The sequence below is a fragment of the Anolis carolinensis genome, chromosome 3 (assembly GCF_035594765.1).
Source record: "Anolis carolinensis isolate JA03-04 chromosome 3, rAnoCar3.1.pri, whole genome shotgun sequence".
In the NCBI taxonomy this organism is placed as follows: Eukaryota; Metazoa; Chordata; class Lepidosauria; order Squamata; family Dactyloidae; genus Anolis; species Anolis carolinensis.
Genome location: NC_085843.1, coordinates 89,432,326 through 89,457,426, shown reverse-complemented (window position 1 = coordinate 89,457,426; position 25,101 = coordinate 89,432,326). Strand labels below are relative to the sequence as shown.

The 25,101-nt window shown below is 38.6% G+C and overlaps 1 protein-coding gene across 14 annotated transcripts in view; it reads right to left on the bottom strand.

The window, feature by feature from the left end:
• dmd (dystrophin) overlaps window positions 1-25,101 on the bottom strand; it is a 1,684,732-nt gene that overhangs the window by 1,061,828 nt on the left and 597,803 nt on the right. For 12 of the 14 annotated variants that reach the window (XR_010004953.1, XM_008107345.3, XM_016992722.2 and 9 more), the window contains exons 8-9: window positions 5,844-6,022; window positions 2,060-2,194 (exon numbers count right to left, since the gene is read on the bottom strand). Coding sequence is in view for 13 of the 14 variants with exons in the window: in XM_008107345.3 (XP_008105552.2) it covers window positions 2,060-2,194; window positions 5,844-6,022 (314 nt within the window). In the remaining variant the exon portion in view is untranslated. The remainder of the gene's footprint in view (window positions 1-2,059; window positions 2,195-5,843; window positions 6,023-25,101) is intronic. The other 2 variants (XM_008107350.3, XM_008107351.3) reach the window with 1 other exon arrangement.

Genomic DNA, 25,101 nt, shown 5'->3' with positions numbered 1-25,101 from the left:
CCAGTCAAATTGCTGTATATTGCATGGGGGAGGATATCATACGATATACATATAGAGAGGTTACATAATACATCAGCAGTGTCAAATAAGTAAACATATGTTGCCTCTGGAAAAAAAGTTTAATTTTATTCTTTTTAATCATTAGTATTTCATAGAATTTTAGATGATAGAGTATTCAGGACACTTTATGTGAGTAATATATACCTCTGTGTTTTTAACATATGCAGAAGTTTGGATAAACTTGAATATTTCAATGCAACATTTAAATTAAATGTAAATAAATAAACTGAATTCATTTGGGTGAATCAGAAAAGTGCTCAAGTATATGCTTTTTTCATTAAAAAGTGAACTACAACGATTTTGGATGGACTGATTACAAATGTAACACCCCATCCTGAGATGAAGATTTTACAATGACTCTAAAAAAACAACAGAGAAGTGTTAATAGTTAACAGCACTACAAAATAATTGTCAGCAGGGATGTGAAATCCTATTTAACCATCTTGATTTATTGCAGCAATATGCTATTTTGTTCTTTTTCTATGGTTGATTATTTTCTCTGGGGATTTCTATTACTTTTGATCTATCAAGCTGCCTCTTAAATAAGAATGAGTAGATGTTACAAGATAAGTAAGATTAACATGAAGCAATGATACTTACTAAATAAAACCCTCATAAAGAGAATGTGAGTAATTTGTACTATGGTTATTTAGTTTCTGATTATAGAAAAATGTTGATACTTCTACATCAAATATAGATGTCTTTTTAATCCAGACAAGATAGGTTTAAATCATAGGTGGCTGAATTCTGTAGTACAGACTGCAGGAGTATCAAAAAGAATCTTGTTGTACTCATACCAGTAGGTCAGTAAGACATTTACCAAAAATAATTTTTGCTAGAAAAGACAAATAATGAGAATATATAGATAACCTTTAATTATTTCATTCTCTTTTATATCATTCCTTCGTCCTGTTTTTTGTGCACTGTTTGATAATTTTTCACATTTCAAATTCTGGAAAGTGTCCTTACCCAAAAAGATGGAGGGAGCTGTATAAAATGCCATGGCTTGTAACAGGCCTGTAGCGAGGGGGGGGGGGAGGTTAGGGGTTCAACCCCCCCCCCCCGAAATTTTTCAGGTTATAAAAAAAACCTGGTTTACTAATGAATTTTAACTGGTTAACCAAATCCCCATGCTAAGTCTATGAGACACAAAACATTAAGAGTGCCTCCAGGCACTATTTCAAGCAGATATTGACAGGTTTGTAGCGGGGAGGGGTGTGTGCTAGGGGTTAAACCCCCCCCCCCCGAAATTTTCAAAACCCCTCCCGAATTTTTTTTCTGCCTACGGCCCTAGCTTGTAATAATAATTACTATTTTTGGCTGTGGCTCCTGCTAATAAAAATAAAAATTTAAAGCTCTTGAATAAGGGTGAAACCTGTCACAGTTGCTGTCAGTTTTTTCAACAGGATGTCTTAACATGTTAAAAATAATAAAATTAGTTGCTGTTCTTTACATCCCACACACTTATATATGACAGACAGAATATCAAGCTGTAGTATGAATTAAGACATGTCCTTTGTGTCTCTCCAAATTCTGTGTCACACATGTCACACATTTCTTCTGAAATTTGATGCTGTTTCAAAATGAGTTTGCATTACTGGGATGCTGTTTGAGAAACTCAAGTCAAAGTTCCTTGGTGTATGTAGAGTTTTTAGACTGAGGCCTAGACTTCCAGTTAGCTCATAGTTTGCTAATATTTGCATTAAATTATATTTGGAAACAAAAAATGTAATAAATAATTGTTATAATACTAGTCGAAGGCATTAAAATATTATTAAAAGGTAGATTTTTGCAGTTTATTTTTGCAGAGAAGAGTAAGACAAAAAGAAGAGAGAAATGATTGAGGCTAAAAAGAAAGCAAAGCAAACCCGAAGAGAGTATGGCTGCAAATTAAATTGGACAAAAGCAAATAAAAACCTCCGAAGTGCACATATTCTCCACAGCAAGCACAGGCATATTAGTAATAGAATATTCACATCAAACAGTAATGTTGACAGACCTGTGGAGGGAACATCTTCCCTTTTGGGTCAGGGGACATGACATAAGCAGCCTGTGTGTACGCATAGCTTTTGAAGCGAGGTTTAGATGGAGGTGAAGGGCTGCGCACATGGCCCTGTGCTACACTGACTTTGATCTAAGGAAAAGAAATTAGGAAGAAAAGCAGACATTCACTAATGAGTGTGTGGAATATAATGGATAGAAACTAATCTTTTCAAGGAAGGAGAGCAGTAATCCCTCAACATATAATGGCATAAAGCAGCCAAAATCTATGTAGAAAATAAGGAGTCACTTTCATTAACATGACACCCTTTCATGAGAGGTAGAAAGACTCCTTAAAGTGCCAGATAATTATTCCTAGCATGATATACCCAGTCAGCCTGTACTTCAATACACTTATAAAGTAGCAAGAACCTTCAAAGTAGAATAAAAGTGCTCAGCAGTCAGAAAGCAATAAGATCAACAAGTCTTAAACGTGATCAAATGTGCTATGAACATGTCAGTTTCTGAAACAGTGAAAGCTTTGGAAATTCCAGTAACAATTCATCCAATACAATTCTACAAATGGCTAATCTATCTAAGGCCAAATGGGTGAAAATAAAGATAAAATGTTTTGAAACTTTAAAATAGAAATCTATATTTGAGTTCAAATATTTTTTTTTTAGATATCCCATACAGAGCTGATAAATCTAGCTCTTTCTGGGTTATGTCTTAGGCCTTCAGTCGTGTGCTTGCTTACTGTATTTTTCTCAGTATGACAGTCCTTACACACTCAAACTATCCAAGAATGTCTAATCTACTTCATAGCTGTTGAGGCCAGTCTGTGTCAGAAGAAATATTTCATTCCATTTATTGTGTGGAGGTGTCTTAAGAAAGATCATTTATAAGCATACATCTATTAACAAATAGAAACTATGATATTGAAGGAAGAAATAATGTGAGAAGAACAGAGACAGTTTTCTATACCACACAAAAAGTGTCGTTCAATAGATTTAAACAAACATTTTATACCAGTCTGACAATATGCACATGAGAACTGAAACAACCAGATCAGGTAACCTTGTATAAGTAAAAAACAAACAAAGAAACAAACCCAAATCATTTTGAACCTTGGAGGTTTGTTTCAAAATGAAACTAAGTATGCTTTTTCTTTTACCAGTGCCTATTTTTTTAATGAACCCCACCTTGGTCTCCAGTGTTATAGATCTACATTTGTTTGTAATATGAAGAGAGTGGTTGGTAAGGCAGGCTAATCTGTTTTCCCTTTCTGTCTCTATTTTCCTTAAGCTATTATAACTTTTTTTTTAAAATTCCCTTTATTCTGTTGGTTTATTTGGTTTGACAGCATAAACTTTAATCATACCTCCATTGCGCTGTGTGTGTTTTTCTGAGAGGGATTGAGGCAAAGTTAGTTGGGGCTCCATCTCCCTCTCTACTGATTTTATTCCATTGTTTTATGGAACAGTAACAGTAACAGTTAATCTCTTTATATTTTTTTAATGGCAATGCTGGTGTGGTGTGGATTTAGTGTTCTACAAATACATCAAGAAAGTAGGAATCCCTTCTCAACTATGGAAACTCACTGGTTGGCATTCGGCAATTCAAACTCTCCCAGAAAAGAGCAATGGCAAACACTGTCTAAAAAAAACACTTGCCTATAATAACTCTTAATAAGTTCACCACAGGGTCACTACAAATTCAAAACCATTTAAAGACACACAGCAATCATTTTATTGTTTGCACAGTGCTAGGAACTTGTGCAGTGAAGACTACTCTCATCTCTTGGCTTCTATCTATCTTTTTTTTTTTTTTTACTCATTCTGCTTTCACCCACCTCTGATTTCATGATAATTTGATTTGAAGAATTAGTAATATTGGGGCTATCACTTTTGAGATGAAATATTGTTAGCGAATCTTATGCTTTCACCATAGACCTTTTCATATTGCCCAAATCAAGCATCCTAGGATGCTTCTAGACTGGGGATGACTTTTTTTTTTTTGCATTTGAGTTGTATTGTTATATGATTTGTTATTTTTTCCTCCTCCTGTATGTGCATGCTTAAATAAATAAGTTTTAGGTTGCACCCCTTAGGCAGAAACCTCTGTTTCTACATGTTTAATTGTAAAGGATCATTTGGTTGTATTAAAAATAGTGTGTGTGTGAAATGACGTTATGTGGCTTCCAGGGGAAGCCTGCCCCCAATCAGGGTGGAAGATTCTTCTACACTTTCCTGCAAACATAGGAGCCTTTCCGTGTTGTGTTGCCTCCAATGAAGCACACTTCTTCCCAGTTTGGATGATGCTTCTTCTGTGTGATGGGGGAAGCGTCGCCGCACTGGAGTCACCCCTTGCACCTGTTGTTTCAGCATGCTTGCTGGTAAAACAACATGGTGGGGGCTCCCCCATGTGATAAGGTCACACGTTTGTTCAGAGGAAAGTACAACTAAGAATATTTGTAAACCTTTACTATATTTAGTATTGCTTATGCAGTCCTGGGCACATGGATTAAGTAGAAAGTTCCTCAATTCATTTTCTTCCCTTTTGGGTTTTCAGTTTATATTTCCTTCCTCCCTACTTTTGCCATTTTACTTTTTACTCACAACTTGCTCTGAATAATCAGGTTCTTTGAGGGCTTTAATAAAGTTGTACCTTGAAGCCAAAAGATAAATCCACGCCTTCTCCATTTTTAATTGTTTCTTAACTTTTCAGAAGGAGGTCTTGTTGAGTTAAATTAATTTAAATTTAAGCATACATTCTACCACTGATTTTTCAGGTCACATTTTTGATAGGGAGTGGAAAGGCAGAGAGCTTGTAGTGATTCAGTTGCAGAGATGTTTTCTGCATCTTCTTAGAGGCACTTTAAACACATCTGATTACAAATTCTTAAAATTTGATTCACTGGTTGATGTTTCTAGGTGGGAGATGGAAGGGAGAGAGGGCAGATATGTAAATTGGAGTTTTCAGATATCTTCCAGATGTTATGTATCTTTGATGAACAATTTTATTATGGATTTTGTAATTTACCCCAGAAAAAAGTCCAGATTGAAGAGAAGTCAGTTTGAAACATCAAAGGGGCACTTTTGAAGGAGCCAGCACAATGTCTTCCTTTACACAATGATGACAAACTCCATTAGATTCTCCAGAAATTCCCTCATTGGCCTTGAAAAGCAATGGTTCAGGTAACTAAATGATCATTCAGAATTTTACTAATTAACTTATGTCAATCATTAATGTTGTGGAAATGACTTAATTTTCTTTTTTTTAATGTTTGACATTATCAAATTAACTTTAAATCTCAAAATTCAAGCTCTGATATATGCACCGTTTGTTTTATTTTATGCAAAAAGTTGTGTCTGTTCTACCACTGAGTAATAAATGCATTTCCAACTCTTTATGCTTTTTAAAAATATGATGAAAGACTAAAAAGGGGATGAACAGAGCAAAGTAGTTTAAAATGAAGCAGCCTTTTAGTAAATAATGTCTGAAACCCTTACTACAAGGGCTTTGCAACAAACAAATGTACATTTAATCTCACTTTTTCAGGTTGTTTCAGGTAAAGTAATGCACCGTGCTATTAAAGCATGCAGTACATAACGAGGTATGCAGGAAGCAGGCATTTCTGCATTTTAAAAAGCTCTTCTTATTTCATGCACAGCAGTTTAGAATACAACTCATGCAAATAAGACTAGTTAATTTAGTGCAGTCTCTTTCTTTTGAAGGCACAACTATGGGGTTTTACTTTTCTCTGGCCATCAAAATGACAATAAAATTCAACAAAAATGCACCTGTTGAGAAAAGCGCTGCTGATGTATCTGGATGTGCTCTTCTCTGATGTGCTTTAGTTGCCTTGGCAATGTTTCTACTTCCTGGATGGCTTCAAGAGTAACTTGCTGGGGCAGGACTTGGAAAAGTGATGTCACATACATCAAGATGGACTTTTTATCAGGATAAGCAGTTGCCACATCTGGAAAAAAAGATATTAAATACACACATCATTATACAGTTTGCAGGGCTTTGTGGAAAGTAAATTGTTTAATGACTAGTCAGTTGTCCCTTTAAACTCAACTGGGACTAATGAAAGTATGACAGTCAACTGCAGGTTTACATTTCAAAAATGAATACAAATGAAATAGATTAAAAGTTCTGGAGTAAGTACAAAATGGCAGTTCCTCTTAATTTCTTTATTTTTTCTGATTTATAATTCTTGCATTCAAATTCAGAATTGTGCAGTCAGGATAAAGGACTTCATAAATGGTAACCATACAAGAGAAACAAATTTGTAAAATAGTGAATTTCAATACATATTGAACACTTCAAAATGTTAATGATTGAAGTCGTTATATTATCCTGATATGAATACAGTAACTAGCCCTATAGCAGTGGTGGTGAACCTGGGGCATGCATGCCAGAAGGGGCTTGCTTGCCTGCTTGCCTGTGCCCCTGCTCACCGCTCTGACTCACCACCTCCCAAGTGGCCCAATCCCTTCTTAGGCAAGAAATACTCAAAGTTGGTTTTGCTACTTTCTTCTTCTAAAATAAAGTTTCCAGCACCTGACATTAATTGATATTCTGCCATTGAAGTACTAACCAAAGTTGACCCCGCTTAGTTTCCAAAGTCAGACAGAATCTGGTGTCTTTAGGACATTATAGTGGCTACCCATTCAAAAATAACAAAATCTGCATCTTCACCCTAATTAAGATACTGACCACACACACACACACACACACACACACACAAATGAAAAGGAAGAAAAAGACATAAAATCACCTCAACAAGATGCTTTACATTAAAAACTGATATCCTTCTTGTAAGTTTTTAAACAAAAGGCTAAAATGCAAATATAATCGATAGACAGACAGACAGACAGCTTGCTTGCTTGCTGGGACTTCAATCTTATGCAGACTCATATGGGGCTAAATTCAATGATGTCTACTGGAGATGTCTGATCGATGATTTTTTTTTTCAAAAGTCATACAAAATTAGGGGGCACTAGAGTTTCTTTCTGAAGTGTTTCTAAAGTATTGTTAGTAAAAAGTTTGTTACCATAACTGCTGCTGCTTAGTCATTTAGTCATCTCCTACTCTTCGTGACCTCATGGACCAGTCCACACTAGAGCTCCCTGTCGGCCGTCACCGCCCCCAGTTCCTTCAAGGTCAGGTCAGTCACTTCAAGGATACCATCCATCCATTGTGCCCTTGGTCGGCCTCCCTTCCTTTTTCCTTCCATTTTCCCCAGAATCATGATCTTTTCCAAGCTTTCCTGTCTCCTCATGATGTGGCCAAAATACTTCAACTTTGCCTCTAATATCCTTCCCTCCAGTGAGCAACCGGACATTATTTCCTGGAGGATGGACTGGTTGGACCTTCTTGCGGGCCAAGGCACTCTCAGGATTTTCCTCCAGCATCAGAGTTCAAAAGCGTCTATCTTCCTTCGCTCAGCCTTCCTTATGGTCCAGCTCTCACATCCATAGGTTACTATGGGGAATACAATTGCTTTGACTATGCGGACCTTTGTTGCCAGTGTGATGTCTCTGCTCTTCACTATTTTGTCAAGGTTGGCCATTGCTCTCCTACCAAGAAGTAAACGTCTTCTGATTTCCTGGCTACAGTCTGCATCTGCAGTGATGTTCGTGCCTAGAAATATAAAGTCTGTCACTGCCTCCACGTTTTCTCCCTCTATTTGCCAGTTATCAATAGGTGTAGTTGCCATGATCTTGGTTTTCTTGACGTTTAACTGCAACCCAGCTTTTGCACTTTCTTCTTTCACCTTGGTGATAAGGCTCCTCAGCTCTTCCTCAGCCATCAGAGTGGTATCATCTGCATACCTAAGGTTGTTAATGTTTCTTCCAGCAATTTTAACTCCAGCCTTGGATTCCTCAAGCCCCGCATGTCGCATAATGTGTTCTGCGTACAAGTTGAATAGGGAGGGTGAAAGTATGCAGCCCTGCTGTACTCCTTTCCCAATCTTGAACCAGTCTTTTGTTCCGTGATCTGTTCTTACTGTGGCTACTTGGTCTTTATACAGATTTCTCAGGAGACAGACACGGTAACTTGGTATCCCCATACCACCAAGAACATCCCATAGTTTATTATGATCCAAACAGTCGAAGGCTTTAGAATAGTCAATAAAGCAGAAGTAGATGTTTGTCTGAAACTCCCTGGCTTCCTCCATTATCCAGCGGATATTGACTATTTGGTCTCTGGTTCCTCTGCCTTTTCTAAACCCAGCTTGGACATCTGGCAACTCTCGCTCCATGTATTGCTGGAGTCTGCCTTGTAGGATCTTGAGCATTACCTTAGTGGCATGGGAAATAAGTGCCACTGTACAGAAGTTTGAGCATTCTTTGGCGTTTCCCTTTTTGGGTATGGGGATATAAATTGATTTTTTCCAATCTAATGGCCAATCTTGTGTTTTCCATATTTGCTGGCATATGGCATGCATCACCTTGACAGTATCACCTTCCAAGATTTTAAACAGCTTAGCTGGGATGCCGTTGTCTCCTGCTGCCTTGTTGTTAGCAATGCTTCTTAAGGTCCATTCAACCTCACTCCTCAGGGTGTCTAGTTCTAATTCACTCACCACACCGTCAAAGCTATCTTCTGTATTATTATCCTTCCTATACAGATCTTCTGTATATTCTCGCCACCTATTATTGATCTCTTCAGCTTCTGTTAGGTTCCTACCATCTTTCTTTTGATCATGCCCATTTTTGCCTGAAATTTGCCTCCGATGTTTCTGATTTTCTGGAAGAGATTTCTTGTCCTTCCTATCCTATTGTCTTCTTCCACTTCCATGCATTGCTTGTTCAAAAATAGTTCCTTGTCTCTCCTGGCTAACCTTTGGAATTGTGCATTTAATTGGGCATATCTCACCCTATCGCTGTTTCCTTTCGCCTTCCTTCTTTCTTGGGCTACTTCCAGTGTCTCAACAGACAACCATCTTGCCTTCTTGGTTTTCTTTTTCTTTGGGATATACTTTGTTGCTGCCTCATGAACAAGGTTGTGGACTTCTGTCCATAGTTCTTCTGGGTCTCTATTTATTAAATCTAGTCCCTGAAATCTATTCTTCACCTCCACTGCATATTCACTGGGAATATTTGTGAGATCATATCTAATTGGTCTGTGTATCTTCCCTATTCTCTTTAGACTGATTCTAAATTGTGCAATAAGAAGTTCATGATCTAAACTACAGTCAGCTCCAGGTCTTGTTTTCACCGACTGGATGGATGTCCGCCACCTTTGGCTGCAAAGGATGTAGTCAATCTGATTTCGGTGTTGACCATCTGGTGAAGTCCATGTGTAAAGCCGTCTTTTGGGTTGTTGGAAGAGAGCGTTTGTTATGCACATTGTGTTTTCCTGGCAAATTTCTATCAGCCTACATCCTGCTTAATTTTGTTACTTTTTCGTTATAGTAATTGTGCAAGTGGGGAAAGTTCACGGGCTCCTTTTCCCCTCATCTTTACAGCTATTGGGGTGAAACTTGCGACAATCGTAGAACACATTTACCATTTTTAGCCCATCAAGTTTTAGAATGTTTCAATTTTTTCATGGATTTTTGGTAAATTTTCAAATTTTTTATAAACAACATTTTGGAAAACAAAAACTACAAGAGCTATATCCTTGAATTTTCTATATAATGACAAAAGATAAAAGGGTATAATTCCTCCCAGAGTTAAGAAATATTCATACATCTACTGATTTTATTGATTTTTTTCCCAATTTTGACAATTTCTTTTTTTAAAAAAAAGTTGCAAAAGCTATCTCATTGAATGACTCTTTTATTAACCAATATAAGTTCCATTTGGGGATTTCTTCCCAGCCCAGCAAAAAGATTTACTTACTGGAAGTGTCAATCAGTCCTCCTCTCTGCAGATTCAACAGTTTTTGGAACTCTGGCTGGCTGCTGCTACACAGGGACAAATCTCTTCCCTATCTTGATTTAGGCTTTCTGATGCTGAGCACAATTCTGGGAAATGTAGTTTAAGGCAGAACCTTGTGAATTTTCTGGCTCCTTGCTTTCCCAAACTACATTTCCCAGAATTCTGAGCTTTCTCAGTCTCTTTTCCAGTGAACTCTGCTTTCTCCCTGCTGCTTCCTGCTCCTAATGGTGAGAGGCCATTAATTTTAAAAGGAATGGCAGCCTTTTTGGCTTTGCTTTGTTTGCTTGCACTGAACATGAAACTGACTTTGGGAGGCTTCTCAGGTTTACAAAATTCAAACGAAAAAGCATTAGGTAAGTTTCAATTCTTAATTTTTTGGCGCAGACCATGCCCACGTGTCAGATATCACCTTGTAAGTACAAATTTAATGAATTTGATCTTACTTATAACAACTAATGAAAAATTTGCACAGCCCTAATGTTTACTCATGAATATACAGCTACAGGAATGATCTGTGAGTGCATCCACTGTGGGCCCCATCACATGAGGGATGAAAATCAGAGGGGAAAACAGGGGGAACCATCTTCTTTAGCATTGATTTTCATGCCTTTCTGTGTTGTTTAAAAACAGATAATTGCTGTTTTCCTCATCATACATATTACTTTTACCATTTTAACAGCAATCACACCTTCCATTGGCCTTCATAAAATACAATGGTGACATCTGAAGACATTTACTATCACACCTTCAGGTACCTTTTCCCCACTGCCAAGCAAATTGAGGGGTCTGGAGTTGATAGCTACCCAACTCCAAAAACACCAGTTTCTAGATACTATAAAACTGGAATCTCATGGCAATCCATGGAAGTAGTCTTGCATCATTTGATGGCCTCCATTGGCCTCTGTTTTTAAAGTGATTAGAAACAGGGGAAGCCTGCATATAATGAGGTCATGTATATCTTCAGGGGAAAAATATTAATCCCAAGAAGTCTTCAAGATAAGTAAAATTTGGAAAAATGTAAGTTATGGAGCATTGTTTTAAAGCATGTTTTTATTGGCAGCCTTTAACTCATATACTCAGTGAAGTGAATCAAGATGTAAAGAGGTTGTTGCATAAGCATTTATCATAAAGGGCTAAAACATAAGCACTGGCAGAAAGCCATAATCTAAATAGCAATAAGATTTTATTATAATGCATCTACCCTAGCACAGCTAAGACCTGCAAGATCAGAGATTCAATGACATTTTGGTTCCCTCTTAAGTTATAACGGTGCAAAAACAGACACCACAGATTAATTTTCTATGCATATTTGTAGAGCAGATAAAGGTCATGTGGCATAACATGCCTAGGTCTCTTGTGTGTCTTAGACACTTCTCAGACAAAAAAGCTGGAAAGGACAGGAAGCAAATCATAACAGCATATGGTGCGGGAAGGCTGGTAAATGAAAATGATCTGAACTCGAGCCAACTTGCAATCAGTGATGCAGGTGAGCTGAGCTTTATGTAATGCAGATGGCCTCCTGCCACATATATAAGTACTAATGAATTACAGGTTTTCTGAATTTTAAACACCATGTTTGTTTGTTTTCTGGTAATTTGCAGTCAGGGCTAAAACAAGATATTTTTCATTCTAAGGTGATGGAAAGTAATAACACCCCTGCCCATTCAATTAAAGCTAAAGATTCAAAGACAGACACAGGTTACTTTGTCTTATGAGACATATACCTTTCATGACCTTTGACAGTAGAAACAAATAAATTAAATATCAAAACACCCCCTTTCTAACACTCATATCTTCTTCTTGCCCTGCTTTCTCTAATGTTATTGTGTCTCATCATTTGAGTTTGTTTAGGAATATTTTTTTATTTGCTTGGAGGCCTGCCAGGATGATGTACTCATTTAACAGAAAAATAAAACACTGCATCCAGAGACAGTTGAGTGCAGGGACCCCCAAAATTTACTCCCCCCCCCCCCGCAAACTTTAGACTTATGGTCACCTTTAGTCTGAAACAAAGACACACAACAACAATATTAATTAACTGGACTATCTCATCAGCCAAAAGCAGGTCCATATTTCCATTGAAAGTTTATGTTGCTTAAAATTGTTTTGAGGTGCTTTAGCCATATGCTTGGGTTCCTGGTCTAAAACTAAAATAAAAAATAAAAAATTAGCCTGGTGAATATCAGGGGCACACCTGGAAGTGAGATCTCTAATGAGTGCGACATGAAATCTATCAAATGGTTGAACAAAGAAACATGCAAGCAAAAAGGAACAGCTTATGCTATACCTAAACAAATTATGACACTTGTTAATCTATATTACTCACTTGTATTTTTCAGTGATTTGGGATCTATGGAATATAAAAATAATAACATTTCTAGAATCATAGACATAAAATGGAATGAGTGAAAAAGTTTTAAAATGGAATATGAAGTTATTCCTTCCAGTAAGAATTCTTATCTCAGATATCAGGCTGTGTAACATTTTATTAGCAAGATGCCTGTGGCACCTTTAATATTCCCCAGGGAAACACCATCCCCCCTCTGATGTTGAAAGAATTGTATTGCCTAAACACAAGAATCTTAAATCATCAAAGGTTTTCTTGGCTGCAATCACTGGGTTGCTGTGAGTTTTTTGGGCTGTATTGTTATAAAAATATGAAGTGCAGGTTTGATAAATGTGGATTTAATATTATGTATGGTTTGAATGAACTGCAAGGAAGATGAATTAATGTGAGCTAAATTTTGGAGACACCAGTGTAAAATATTAAGGTTTGCAATGAGTAACGACCTGCTTACTGAATTGTAATTAAATGTTGCTAATGATAACTGAAATAGTTGACCTCCCTGATAAGAACTGTGACAGTGATAAGAGAAATGTTTACATCTGTTTACATCTGTCAACATTTGCTGATTTGATAAACTTTGGGGACATCTATCATTCATTTACAATTTTGGGACAACATCAGCAAAATATTGCTATATAAGTGATCTTATGACAATGCCCAGTGGAGATGATGTATGGAAGTGACAGATTTGAAAGGAAGCAGTCTGATCACTTTTGGACTCCTTTTCTCAAGGGAAGAGGAAGGAGTACATTTTTGGAGTCATGATACATGTTGCAGGGAGTCAGTTCTGCTGTAGAGAAAACAGGATTCTGTTTCTTGGCATTGTTCTTAGGGAAAGAGAAATTTTGGCATTTTTGCGTTTTGGAATTTTGTGTTGGCAGGCTGCAGGGAAGCAGGGCCTGGCCTAAGCAGGTGCTTCTCCAAGGAGGGAGAAAAAGAATATGGTAAATCATTGGGTGCATGATATCAATAAAGTCTTTGAGAAATAAGCTTATGAGTTGCCAACAACAGGATGTTTCAGAGATTACACGCTAGACATGATGCCAGGTTCAGGCTCTTTCTTGAAAGTAAGACAGTTGCAGCCATCACTGGGCTCTAGCCTTGCTGCTAATTTATAGCCCTGAGTTTTCCAGCACAGCTGACCCTAGGGAGAGGTCTGATTGCTCAGGATTTTCTCTGCTGGCCTAGCTGACCTTCTTCTGCCTTCTTTCTCTCTTTGTTGTGCCAAAAAGTAGGGATCTCTGCCATATCTGTTATCTTTCCTCCCTTGTCTTCTTTCTCACTAGTTAACGTTAAATCCCCAAGTGCTGCTGCCTCTTCAACCACCTGTCCTCCTTCTTCCTCAGAATCAGAAGAGCAGTCCACAACACTGATTTTCTGTAAGAAAGTGAAAATGTGGCTTTTTGATCAGGCCTTTGGAGAACCTATGCAATAGCTAGATATAGAAATGTGCAATGACTATTGGAACGCCCCAGATTATTATTGTGGATAGAGTGGTTAATAATGATGGTACTGCTTTAAATGTTTTTAGATGTTTTAATATATTTTATAATGCTACTTAAAATGTTTAATTTAATTGTTCACTGTGTTGAGGCATTGAATGTGTTGTGAATGTGCCTTCGGAAACTGTGAATGATAGTGGTGGGATCAGGAGAGGAAGGAAAAACCCTCGCGAGGAGGGCTCGTTGGAGGATTTGTTTAGGAAAAGGGTCAGGGAGACTGATGGGGAGTCTTCTGAGGAGGATTCATGTGGGGATCCTGAGGTGGAAATGGATGCTGGGGAACAGGTGTTAACGGAGGAATTGGGCACGGACTGGGCACGGGCACCAGAGATGCTTGGGGACGGATCAGGGCCCATGGATACTGCTGATGCTGGGGAAGCTTGAGTGTCTTCAGAAGCAGATCCCACTTGGTCTGCTTGGAGGAGTGAGAGGGGGTCCACAGGTGTGGATAGAGTTGGGTGTGGGCAGGATGATTGGGACTCTGATGAGGAATTCAGAACATCTGACCCAAGGGCATTGGCTGTGTGGAGTTCTGATTCAGATTAAGAAGTTGAGACACCTGCTCTTTGGGCGGGGATAGTTTGGAAGCCCAGGGAGACCTGGATATATTGGGGTTGTTTGGCCATTATACCTTGTGTGTGGCAAGGTGTTGCTGGGTGCCATTGGGTTTCCTGTGTGTGTTACTGAAGACTGGACTGGGACTTTGCAACGGATGTAAGTTTAATCTGGGTTATTCTGCAATGGAGGGCTGGAATTGTGTGGGTTTTCCTGGACTGCACTGTTATTACTATTTTGTATTAGCTGCTGTTCGCCCTCGTTGCTTTGGCTCTCTGTGCCATTTTGTGTTGTGCATTTGCTTCTGCAGCAGCTTGGCGCTGCTAGATTATCCCGACTTCGGACTGGCTTGACAACGCTTTCCTGCTCTGCTCCTTTTAACTCTTGGTTTGGTGTATGTTCCAGCAGCGGTTGCTGCGAACTCGCCATTGTCTCAGTGTTTTGCTGGCTTTGCTGCTCTCAACTGGGAGTTCCCTAGCTCAGTTTGGGCGTTTGTTTGTTTTGCACTCCTCTTTGTACTTTTGAGTTTTGGGAAAGGTTTGTGGGCTTCAATACTACTTGCTTTAGTTCATGCCTCCATTTTTCAGCCCATTGTGAACTTTTGGGTCAAGTTCTAGAACTTTAAGTTTAACCCGGATTATATCTCTGGCTAATCCGGATTATTTGCCAGCTCTTGTTTTTTGGGGTTTTACCCGCTTGTTCTACTTAATAACACTGAAAGTTAAGTGTTTTAAGTCTTTTTAGTTTGTTGAGCTATTTTTGGGCTGTTGCTTTAATAACCTCTATTTTGCTCTCTAGTTGGCGTCTGACTTTTGACAGAATGGTTGCCTATGTCTAAAGTCATCTTGAGTCATCTCTGGTGTTGAGAAAAGCAGGGTAAAAATGTTATAAATAAATAAATTAATAGTTGTAAATAAATATATCTTCTGCATAACTGGTAATACACTCACTAGATATAACTGAAAGCAAATATATTCATTTTCAGAAAATAGTGATGATACATATATAATAAAGTAGAAAAATGTCTTCCATTGCATGTCAGGCTGCAATAAAAATGGCTGTAATGAGTTTAAACAAATTATGACAATTAGCTAATAAAATGTAATTAAAATAAAGGAGAAAAAAGATATCAGAAAAATAGAAAGGCAATCTGCTTTAATGTAGAGCTCCATTAAAAAACAAAGGGATAACGATGTTCTGCTAGAATGAAAGCTAAACAAAATAATACCAGCCCCTCAATTTTTATTGCTACCTGCATGATGTATTTATAATCAATGATGCATTTTATGTGTCTATTAGATTTGCATCATGGACATCAGCTGATGGATTTTTAAAACATTCAAATATTTTATTATAATGTGCTTCAATGCCACTTGGAAGTAAATTGTACTGAATTATTTGGGATTTTATTTAAAGTTGTATCTTATTGTTACTGGGAGAACTCCCCACTGTATTCAATAGAATAATTATCCTACAATGCTAGACAGCTCAAAATTGTAAGGTAACTAACTCTATATGCAATAATAGATATTAAATTCCACATATAGTGTTGTACAATATCATGAATGTGACTGATAGATGAAAAGATCCTTTAAATCTCAAAAATGTGATTTATAATAAGAATAAATAACATTGAAAAGATATGTTTCTTTCTGAAAATATATTACAAGATGAAGAAGAATTGTGAAATACAGTTTGAGTAGTCTTTATTTGAAATAGCTATAATTGGAGGTGTTTTGAATTTCATTTTGGGGTTGTTGTTTTTTATATTTTGGAATACCAGTGTACACATACATAATGAGATATGTTGGAGATGGTGCTCATGAAATTCATTTATAAACATAGTCTGAATGTATATTAGACATCATATTTTAAATGTAGACATGAAACATAGTTTGTGCACACTGAATCATCAGAATGCAAAGATCTATCCCAGTCAGCAATATGAACTATTTTGGATTTTGAATTCCTAATAAAGGATGCTGAACATATATTATAACCCAGGAAACTTGCATTAATAAATTAGAATAGATAAATATGAAATAAAAAAATATTCAATGACCTATACTACGACACTGCTTTTCATTGCCAATTAAAGTAGCTAATCAAGAGGATTACTTAAATTACAAAAAATGGCATTAAAATAGTTAATTACAAAGACTGCAGCAGTAGTTGGGATGAATAAGCATAAATCAGCTTTAAATTAGATTGGCAGAAAGTCTCTGCTGCTTCAGTGATATAGGCAATGCTACAATGTTAAAGAATTCCTAAATAAAATCTGCAAAAAATTTAATTTAAAATAAAATTGGTGTTTAAGCAGAAAAGGCATCTAAGGAAATATGAACTGTATCTTCTTTTAAAGTTTCCTGACATTTGGTGAACAATGTCTTTTTGAATGCAGCAATACCTGGCAACAGAATATGTGTGTTGCAAGTTTGTATGTATTTTACCACATGAAGCTCCAAAACTGGGTTCTGCTGTTGGAACCCATCTTGCTTGCAACTGGAGTAGGTGTGCCTAGCGTCCTCCTTATCACATCAAGTCTTTTTGAATGTGCTTTGAGAAAGCTCAAAGTGCATTGAATTTACTGCACCTGCAAGGACATAATTTGTCCCAATATATGCATCTCACCTTTCATACATACCCAACCCCCTTTTTAAATATAAAAATTGTGGGGCTCTAAGATTTCAGAGGTGCGAACTTCTGTCCAGATTTACAAAGAACTGAAACACTCTTCATAGGCATACTTAAAATATTAATTTAAAAGCAAAAGGTTTTTTTTTTTTTTTTGCAATTTAAAGACTTTTCCTATCGTGTTTAGTTTTTACTTTGAAAACTTTTGCAACCACATAGACAATGCATAAGTCAGAAGTACCTCAAAATATTATTGCCTTGTAAGAAAAGGAAATGTTTTTTAAAAGACCTCATCACATTAGACAATTTTCCCATTTCTAGACACTGTTAAATTGAAGTCCCTCGGTTCCCATCACATGACATAAGCCTACTTCCGGTGGTTGCCCGATGGTCCCTGGCATTTCCATTCAAAAAACGTGTTTTATTTGGAGCCAGCAATCTACCAGCTCCAGCCATCTGTACTTGCCTAGATGTAGGAAAAATCATGAATTTTTCCATGTGATGACAACTGGTTATTTTATTGTCAAAGGCTTTCATGGCCAGAATCACTGGGTTGTTGTGCATTTTCTGGGCTGAATGGCCATGTTCCAGAAGTATTATCTCCTGACGTTTCACCCACATCTATGGCAGGCATCTTCAGAGGTTGTGAGGTATATTGGAAAGTTGTGCACCCCAAGGCAGTGTGAGCACTGGAAACCAAACAGAGACCAATAATCTTATAATATCTTTATTAAAACAATTATAAATTCAGGAAAGAATAGGTGGAAAGGATGAGTGAGCAATAGTCCTTTATGATATGGTATGAATTAGTCCAAAGAGCTGAAGAGATATGTCCAATATTATTGTCCAAAGTCCAGAAAATGAAACACGCTCAAAACTGTTGGGAAGTTCTTGAGTGGGGAAACAACAAGAAAGCAGGAGTGAATAACAAGGTCCAAAGTCACTAGGAAATCTTTGATATCAAGGCAGGGAGAAGACTAAGCTAAAAGCAATCTGGATTCAGGAACAAGGCAAGGATGTGAATTTACTCCGGATTATATCGGGAGTCGCGGCTCGGCTTGGCAGCCAGGAACAGGAGACTTGGCTTGGTGAAATCAGGGAACTGGAATTGGTGAAGTGTTCTCAGAAGACGCTACATTGACACCACGAATTGTTCACAGTGTAAGACACTTTTGTGGAACTTAGATCTAATCACAGCGAAGTGAAACCAACTCCCCAAAGGTTCCCAAGGAAATTTCCTATCCATTATCCCCTCTAGATGCCCAACGTTGACTCCTTCGAAGCTCCTGTTTTTCTGATCTCTGGCGATGCAAAAACTCCCTTCTGTTAAAGGATACATTCCCTGGGGAACTCAGGACATCTGGTTCTACCACGGGAGTAATGTTTTCAGTATCTCTCCCAATTAAGGAAGCATCGGAGCTATCCACAGCTGGGGTCTGTAATTGGAAGGAGCTTGGAGAACTGGGCGAAAGGTCAGAATAAGCTTCACCCTGGTCAAAGTTCATTTCTGAATCAGGTTCAGAACCGAAAGGTGGCTGGGGTATAACAGAAAGCTATGCAAGGGATGTTTTTATATCTGTGGAAGGTCCAGGGTGGGAGAAAGAACTCTTGTCTGTTGGAGACCAGTGTGAATGTTGTAATTAATCACCTTGATTAGCATCAATGGCCTTGCCAGTTTCATGGTCTGGCTTCTTCCTGCCTGGAGGAATCCTTTGTTCGAAGATGTTAGCTGCCCCTGAATGATTCATGTTTGGAATTCCTCTGTTTTCAGAGTGTTGTTCTTTATTTACTGTTCTGATTTTAGAGTTTTTTTTTTAATATTGGTAGCCAGATTTTGTTCATTTTCATGTTTCCTTTTCCTTTCTGATGCAATTGTCCACATGCTTGGCTTCTCAGTGTAGTCTGACATGATAGCTGTTAGAGTGGTCCAGCTTTTCTGTGTTTTCAAATAATATACTTTGTCCAGGTCGGTTCATAAAGTGGTCTACTATGGCTGACTTCTCTGGTTGAGTTAGTATTCAGTGCCTTTCATGTTCCTTGATTTGTGTTTGAGCACTGCATTTGGTGGTCCCTACATAATTGTCTACATAAGTAGTTATTTTCACTGTGCCAAACCATTTTTATGATGTCAGTTGGAGGGCAAAAAGTAGGGGGTTCCAACTGTTAACCATAAATCTTCTCTCACCTCCATTACTCCCTCAGGTCTATCATTAATATCAGTCCTTACAGACTAAGGACCCCCCCCCCCCCCATTAAAAGAAATATTTTGCATTACGATATCTGGACACCCCCCCCCAATCTTGGTTAACAAATACAAGTTCCAAAAAAATGAAAAATAACTTGTTCTGTTTTTAAATTATGTTCTACTATGCCACTTTTTACTATTTCACTATTATGCCATTGTGTATTTATTTATTTATTTACAACATTTATATTCCGCCCTTCTCACCCCGAAGGGGACTCGGGGCGGATCACATTACACATATTAGGCAAACATTCAATGCCTTTTAACATAGGACAAAGACAAACAACAACATAGCTCCGAGCGGGCCTCGAACTTATGACCTCCTGGTCAGTGATTCATAGCAGTTAATTGCACTGGCTTGCTCTCCCGTCTGCACCACAGCCCCCGTATAAATGTATAAATGTGTTTTTATTTTGTTATAATTCTTACTTGTCAATGATGTGTGTTATGTATGCATTTTATTTTGTTCTTATTGTGATTACCAGGCTTGGCCCCATGTTAGCTGCCCCAAGTCCCTTTGGGGAGATGGAAGTGGGGTATAAAAATAAAGTTGTTGTTGTTGTTGTTGTTGTTGTCCCATTTTGGTAGTCAGTAGGCATGTCCGATCGATGAAAAAAATGTTTCAATTCTCGTTTCTAAAGTAGGGGGCGCTGGCCCCTCGATATAGAAACAATTTCCGATTTTTTCCCTCAAAAATTTTGGATATTTCCAAAAATTCATAATGTTTCTAAATGTTTCTAAAATGGCAGACGCGCATGCGCAATCACAAAAATAAAACTGCACCCGGGGGGGGACTTTTACAGGGCTTTCCTGCCCTCATTTCTTGAGGTATCCGGATCAAATTTGGTACAGTGGGAGAACACATTCAATCCTCCTAGCTCACCAAATTGCAGAATATATCCTGTATCCTCCGATTTTTGGAGAATTTTCATAGCTTTTATAATCTATTTTTTAATAATTGAAGAAACCTCTTCCTGGTTTGAAAGTTTTATTTCCTGTTAAATTGTGTTTTTTTCAATGTGAAAGTCCTTCTTCTACTTGTGTAACTTTGTTTCTGTGTCCGATTTTCCCTTTGTAATATTTTTAAGGAAAAAGGATACTGGAAAACAAAGCTATGTCTTGCTATGTGCTCCCGCAAGCCCCAAACTCAATGCCTTCATTAGGAAATGTACCAGTGACCAACCTGGCCAATGCTCTGGCAAGGTGTGTAACTAGAAATTCCCTTGTTATATTTTTAAGCAAGAAGGACACCGGAAATCAATGGTGTGTCTTGCTATGTGATCCCACAAGCCTCAAAGGCAATGCCTTCTTAATGAAATAGACTACTGATTCTGCAATGAAGGTATGCTGTGATCTAGCAAGAAATTGAAAGCTAGATAATTTTTTTAATATGGAAAAAAAAAACCCCTGGAATTCACAGCTCTATAGTTGAGTGCTACCCAAAATTAACACACTCAGTCACTCACAAGAGAAGGAACAAGCAACAAAAGCCTAACCCTTTCTCCAAACCAGATCAGATCGGACCCCTTCTCCCTCTTTCCCTCAAGACAGGCTTGCTTGCTCTCTGCTTCCACACCACCACCCTCTCCGCACAAAACCCATCCTAGAATGGCTCGCCTGGGCTGCACAACGGGCTTCATGCCAATCTTTCACGTGGACGCAGAGGACCCTAGCCCCCACCTTTGCATCCATCGTGGAAGCTTCTGATTGGCCGGGGAGTGGCAGCCATGTCAGGCTGCGCTAAGCTTCCATTCAAGATAGGTTGCAGAAACAAAATAATTTTAAAAAATATTTTTAAAAATGTATTTAAAAAATTTGGGGGGGGGGGGGGAATTTTAACGAAACATTAAGAGACAATTAGAGAATGGGCCAATGATGGTTCGAATTACATTGCCAGTTGCACCATGAGACAACGTCTCGGAATGCATTTCAAAAAGCGAGAACAATCCAAAATAATTCTGATATAAGAATCAAAATGATTTTTTGGACAACCCTAGTAGTCAGGCAGCCTGAACACGAGCTGTCGGCACAATGTCATCCTTATTTAGTTCTCTGCCTCTCTGAGGTATCATAATCTTGTTTTTGTGCAATGGGTGGGTCTTTTAAGGCAAAAAAAGGGTGGGGGAAGGAGGATGGGCGGGGACTCCACCAATGCATGTGATGGCAAATGAAGCAGTCGAATCTGGATTAGAACAAAAGTGATGGTTGAGAATTATCCATTTTATTTAAACATGGGCTAACACTGAACACTAATGAACACTGAACACTCAATCAACCTGCATTATTTGTCAAATGTGATGAGGTCCTAAGAGGGAAGTTTCATATTAAAGACATGGTGCAGACACAAAGCTGCACAGTTCCTTCAGTTCTAAAAGGAAAATTATCAGTGTTGATTTTTTCCTGCTTCTTAGCAGGGGGTTGGACTGGATGGCCCATGTGGTCTCTTCCAACTCTACTATTCTATGATTCTATGATTAGGAAAAAAGGGTTACCTTTTTTGCTTTGCATATGAAAGAATGATGACCCACAGCCTGCCCACAATAGATGTCATTGCCTCCAAAACTCTGTTAAATTGAGTTCACAGTAACACATGGCAGAAACTGCTTTCTTTAGAAAACTGATATGAGTTTAGGATGGCATCATGCAGTTGTAAGTTTTTTCATTCATTTCTATGGTGCCTCCAATGTGGCTAACAACCATATGTAAAATTACCCAGAATAATAACCATTTTTCTGATGCATGCTTCCATCTCAGATTAGTTCAATGCACAGATGCCCAACAGACACAGATAGAGATCAGAAACATAACAACTACCTACTCTAAGGTGAAAGGCTACATTAAGGTGAAGGCTAGTAAGAATAACACATTGTTTTTCTCCAAGTTTGGTATCATTTTTATAATCCTGAAGCTTCAGTATTCAGTGGCAGATTTTATAGTCAGGCATCTTTCTACATGCTACAGTAATGGAAAAATATCAAATGGGGAAAGGATAACTAGGGCCATTCTACAGGAAAAGAGGAGTGCCTTATTTCTTTAAAGACTATCAGTTTTATTTGGTATAAAATTAAATGGACTCTGAGGAAGTCCACAAAGGTCTATGCTAAACATAAAGGATTATCTTTATGCTGCCTTAGTATTCTTTATTCATTCAGCCAGAGGCAAATTAAGAAAAAAGGTAAAGAATCCACCAGAGTCTTACCACTTTATTATACAAGATAAATTCAGCATAGAATCATAGAATCATAGAATCATAGAATAGTAGAGTTGGAAGAGACCACATGGGCCATCCAGTCCAACCCCCTGCTAAGAAGCAGGAAATCGCATTCAAAGCACCCCCGACAGATGGCCATCCAGCCTCTGCTTAAAAGCCTCCAAAGAAGGAGCCTCCACCACGGCCCCGGGGAGAGAGTTCCACTGTCGAACAGCTCTCACAGTGAGGAAGTTCTTCCTGATGTTCAGGTGGAATCTCCTTTCCTGTAGTTTGAAGCCATTGTTCCGTGTCCTAGTCTGCAGGGCAGCAGAAAACAAGCTTGCTCCCTCCTCCCTATGACTTCCCTTCACGTATTTGTACATGGCTATCATGTCTCCTCTCAGCCTTCTCTTCTGCAGGCTAAACATGCCCAGCATGCTTACAGGATGCTTCCTCCTTGAAACCCACTGGATGCAATCACATAACGAACGACACTTTCTGGCAGGGCTCCATGGAGGATGCATCCTGACAGCATGGTAGGATGCTTCCCTCAGAACACAGGAGGCTTTCTGCATTCTGCAGAGAATAACAGGGCTAGCATGGGGGAAGCTGTGCGGCAACACTACCCCACGTGTGATGGGGAATGATTGCTGCAGGCAAAGTGGAGCACGAGGTGCCGGAATTGCCCTGCTACCCCGCCAATTTGCCACAGAGGCTGGTGAATCACCCTGTGGAACCTCATCAATGTGATGAAGTCCTTAAATGGAGTCACAAGTGGGAAACGACCAAACACATTTTCTCTATAGTAAGTAAAGTGAAGGGAGGAGAGGGGCTGGTGAACTTACCAATATTTGTGTGGATATTTATTTTCCACATTTCTTGACCTGACTTCAGACCGAATTCTCCTTTTTAAAAACACAAATCCATTTATTTCCAGATCTTCCTGAGAGGAGTTAATATGTTATCTATATTAACTACTCCTTTCCACCTAATGCCAAGGAAGCTGTCCTGGATGAGGGCAAACAAATTAAAACTTAATCCAGACAAGACAGTGTACTCCTGGTCAGTCAGAAGGCAGACCAGGGAATAGGGATTCAACCTGTGCTGGGTGGGGTTACACTCCCCATGAAGATAAAACGTAAAGGTTTCCCCTGACGTTAAGTCCAGTCATGTCTGACTATGGGGGTTGGTGCTCATCTCAATTTCTAAGCCAAAGAGCCGGCGTTGTCCATAGACACCTCCAAGGTCATGTGGCCAGCATGACTGCATGGAGCGCTGTTACCTTCCCGCCGGAGCGGTACCTATTGATCTACTCACATTGGCATGTTTTTGAACTGCTAGGTTGGCAGGAGCTGGAGCTAACAACGGGCGCTCAAGTCGCTCCCGGGATTTGAACCTGGGACCTTTCAGTCTGCAAGTTCAGCAGCTCAGCGCTTTAACGCATCTCGTCACCGGGGCTCCCCCCCCAATGAAGATACAGGTTTGCAATTTGGGGGTCCTCCTGGACTTGTCATTGAAGAGCTGCAACCAGGTTGCTCACTGTGGCTGGCTACAGGGAATGGACAACCCCCCTGTTGAGGCAGCTTTACTGTCTGTCAGTCTGTTTCCAGGTACAATATAAAGTGCTGGTTATGACATTTATACCCTAGACTAGTGGTTCCCAAGCTGTGGGTCCCCTGGTGTTTTGGCCTACAATTCCCAGAAATTCCAGCCAGTTTTCCAGCTGTTAGGATTTTGGGGAGTTGAAGGCCAAAACATCTGGGGACTTGCAGGTTGAGAACCACTGCCCTAGACGGTTCAGGTTGAGGCTATTTGACAATCTGTATCCCCTCATATAAACCTGCCTGGGCCCTAAGATCTTCAGGAGAGGCCCTTGTCTTGGTCCCGCCCCCATCTCAAGCATGATTGGCTGTCCCTCGACTCTGGAACTCCTTGCCCAGGGAAACCAAAATGGCCACCTCCCTGCTGTGCTTCCAGTGGCAGGCTAAAACCTTTTTGTTTAGACAGGCTTTTAAAGATGATAGTTTTTAAGATCAATTCTGGGGGTGCTGTGGTTTTTTTTAAACTTTAAATTTGTTTTAATTATTTTTAACTGGGAATTTTTGATACTTTTTATATTTAATCCTGTTTTAATGTTTGTATATTTTAAATTGTTATGCTGATGCTTTTATGTTAAGCCATCTTGAGTCCCCTTCAGGGGAGATAAAGTGGGGTATAAATAAATATAATAAATAAATATATGTTGTGTTCCATCCAAAAAATGAAAGAATCCTGTAAATTCAAGAAATTCTAGGGATAGCTGTATTTCAAGAAAATGTGTAATATCAAAGAATTTATAGTCTCAAAGGGATAATGTTTTATAAGGAAGGAATGTCACAATGTTAAAACAAATTTGCAAATATCATAGCTATCCTTACACAAAATCTGAAATGCAAGTTGACATGATTGTCACATGGTATATGATGATAATCATAGGCAGGTAAAAAAAAAAGCATATGTTTCATCATTAGTATGTGTTCATACCACAGACAACTTACACAGTCACAAAGGCAAACTTCCTAAATATAGCATTAATTATTCAACAATATATTTTCCAAGGTCACATGTAATACATCAGAGAGAGAAATTTCGTTTCTATGTACTAAGTGTCCTGCTTTAAACATCAGACCACATACTGGTAAAGTACTGAG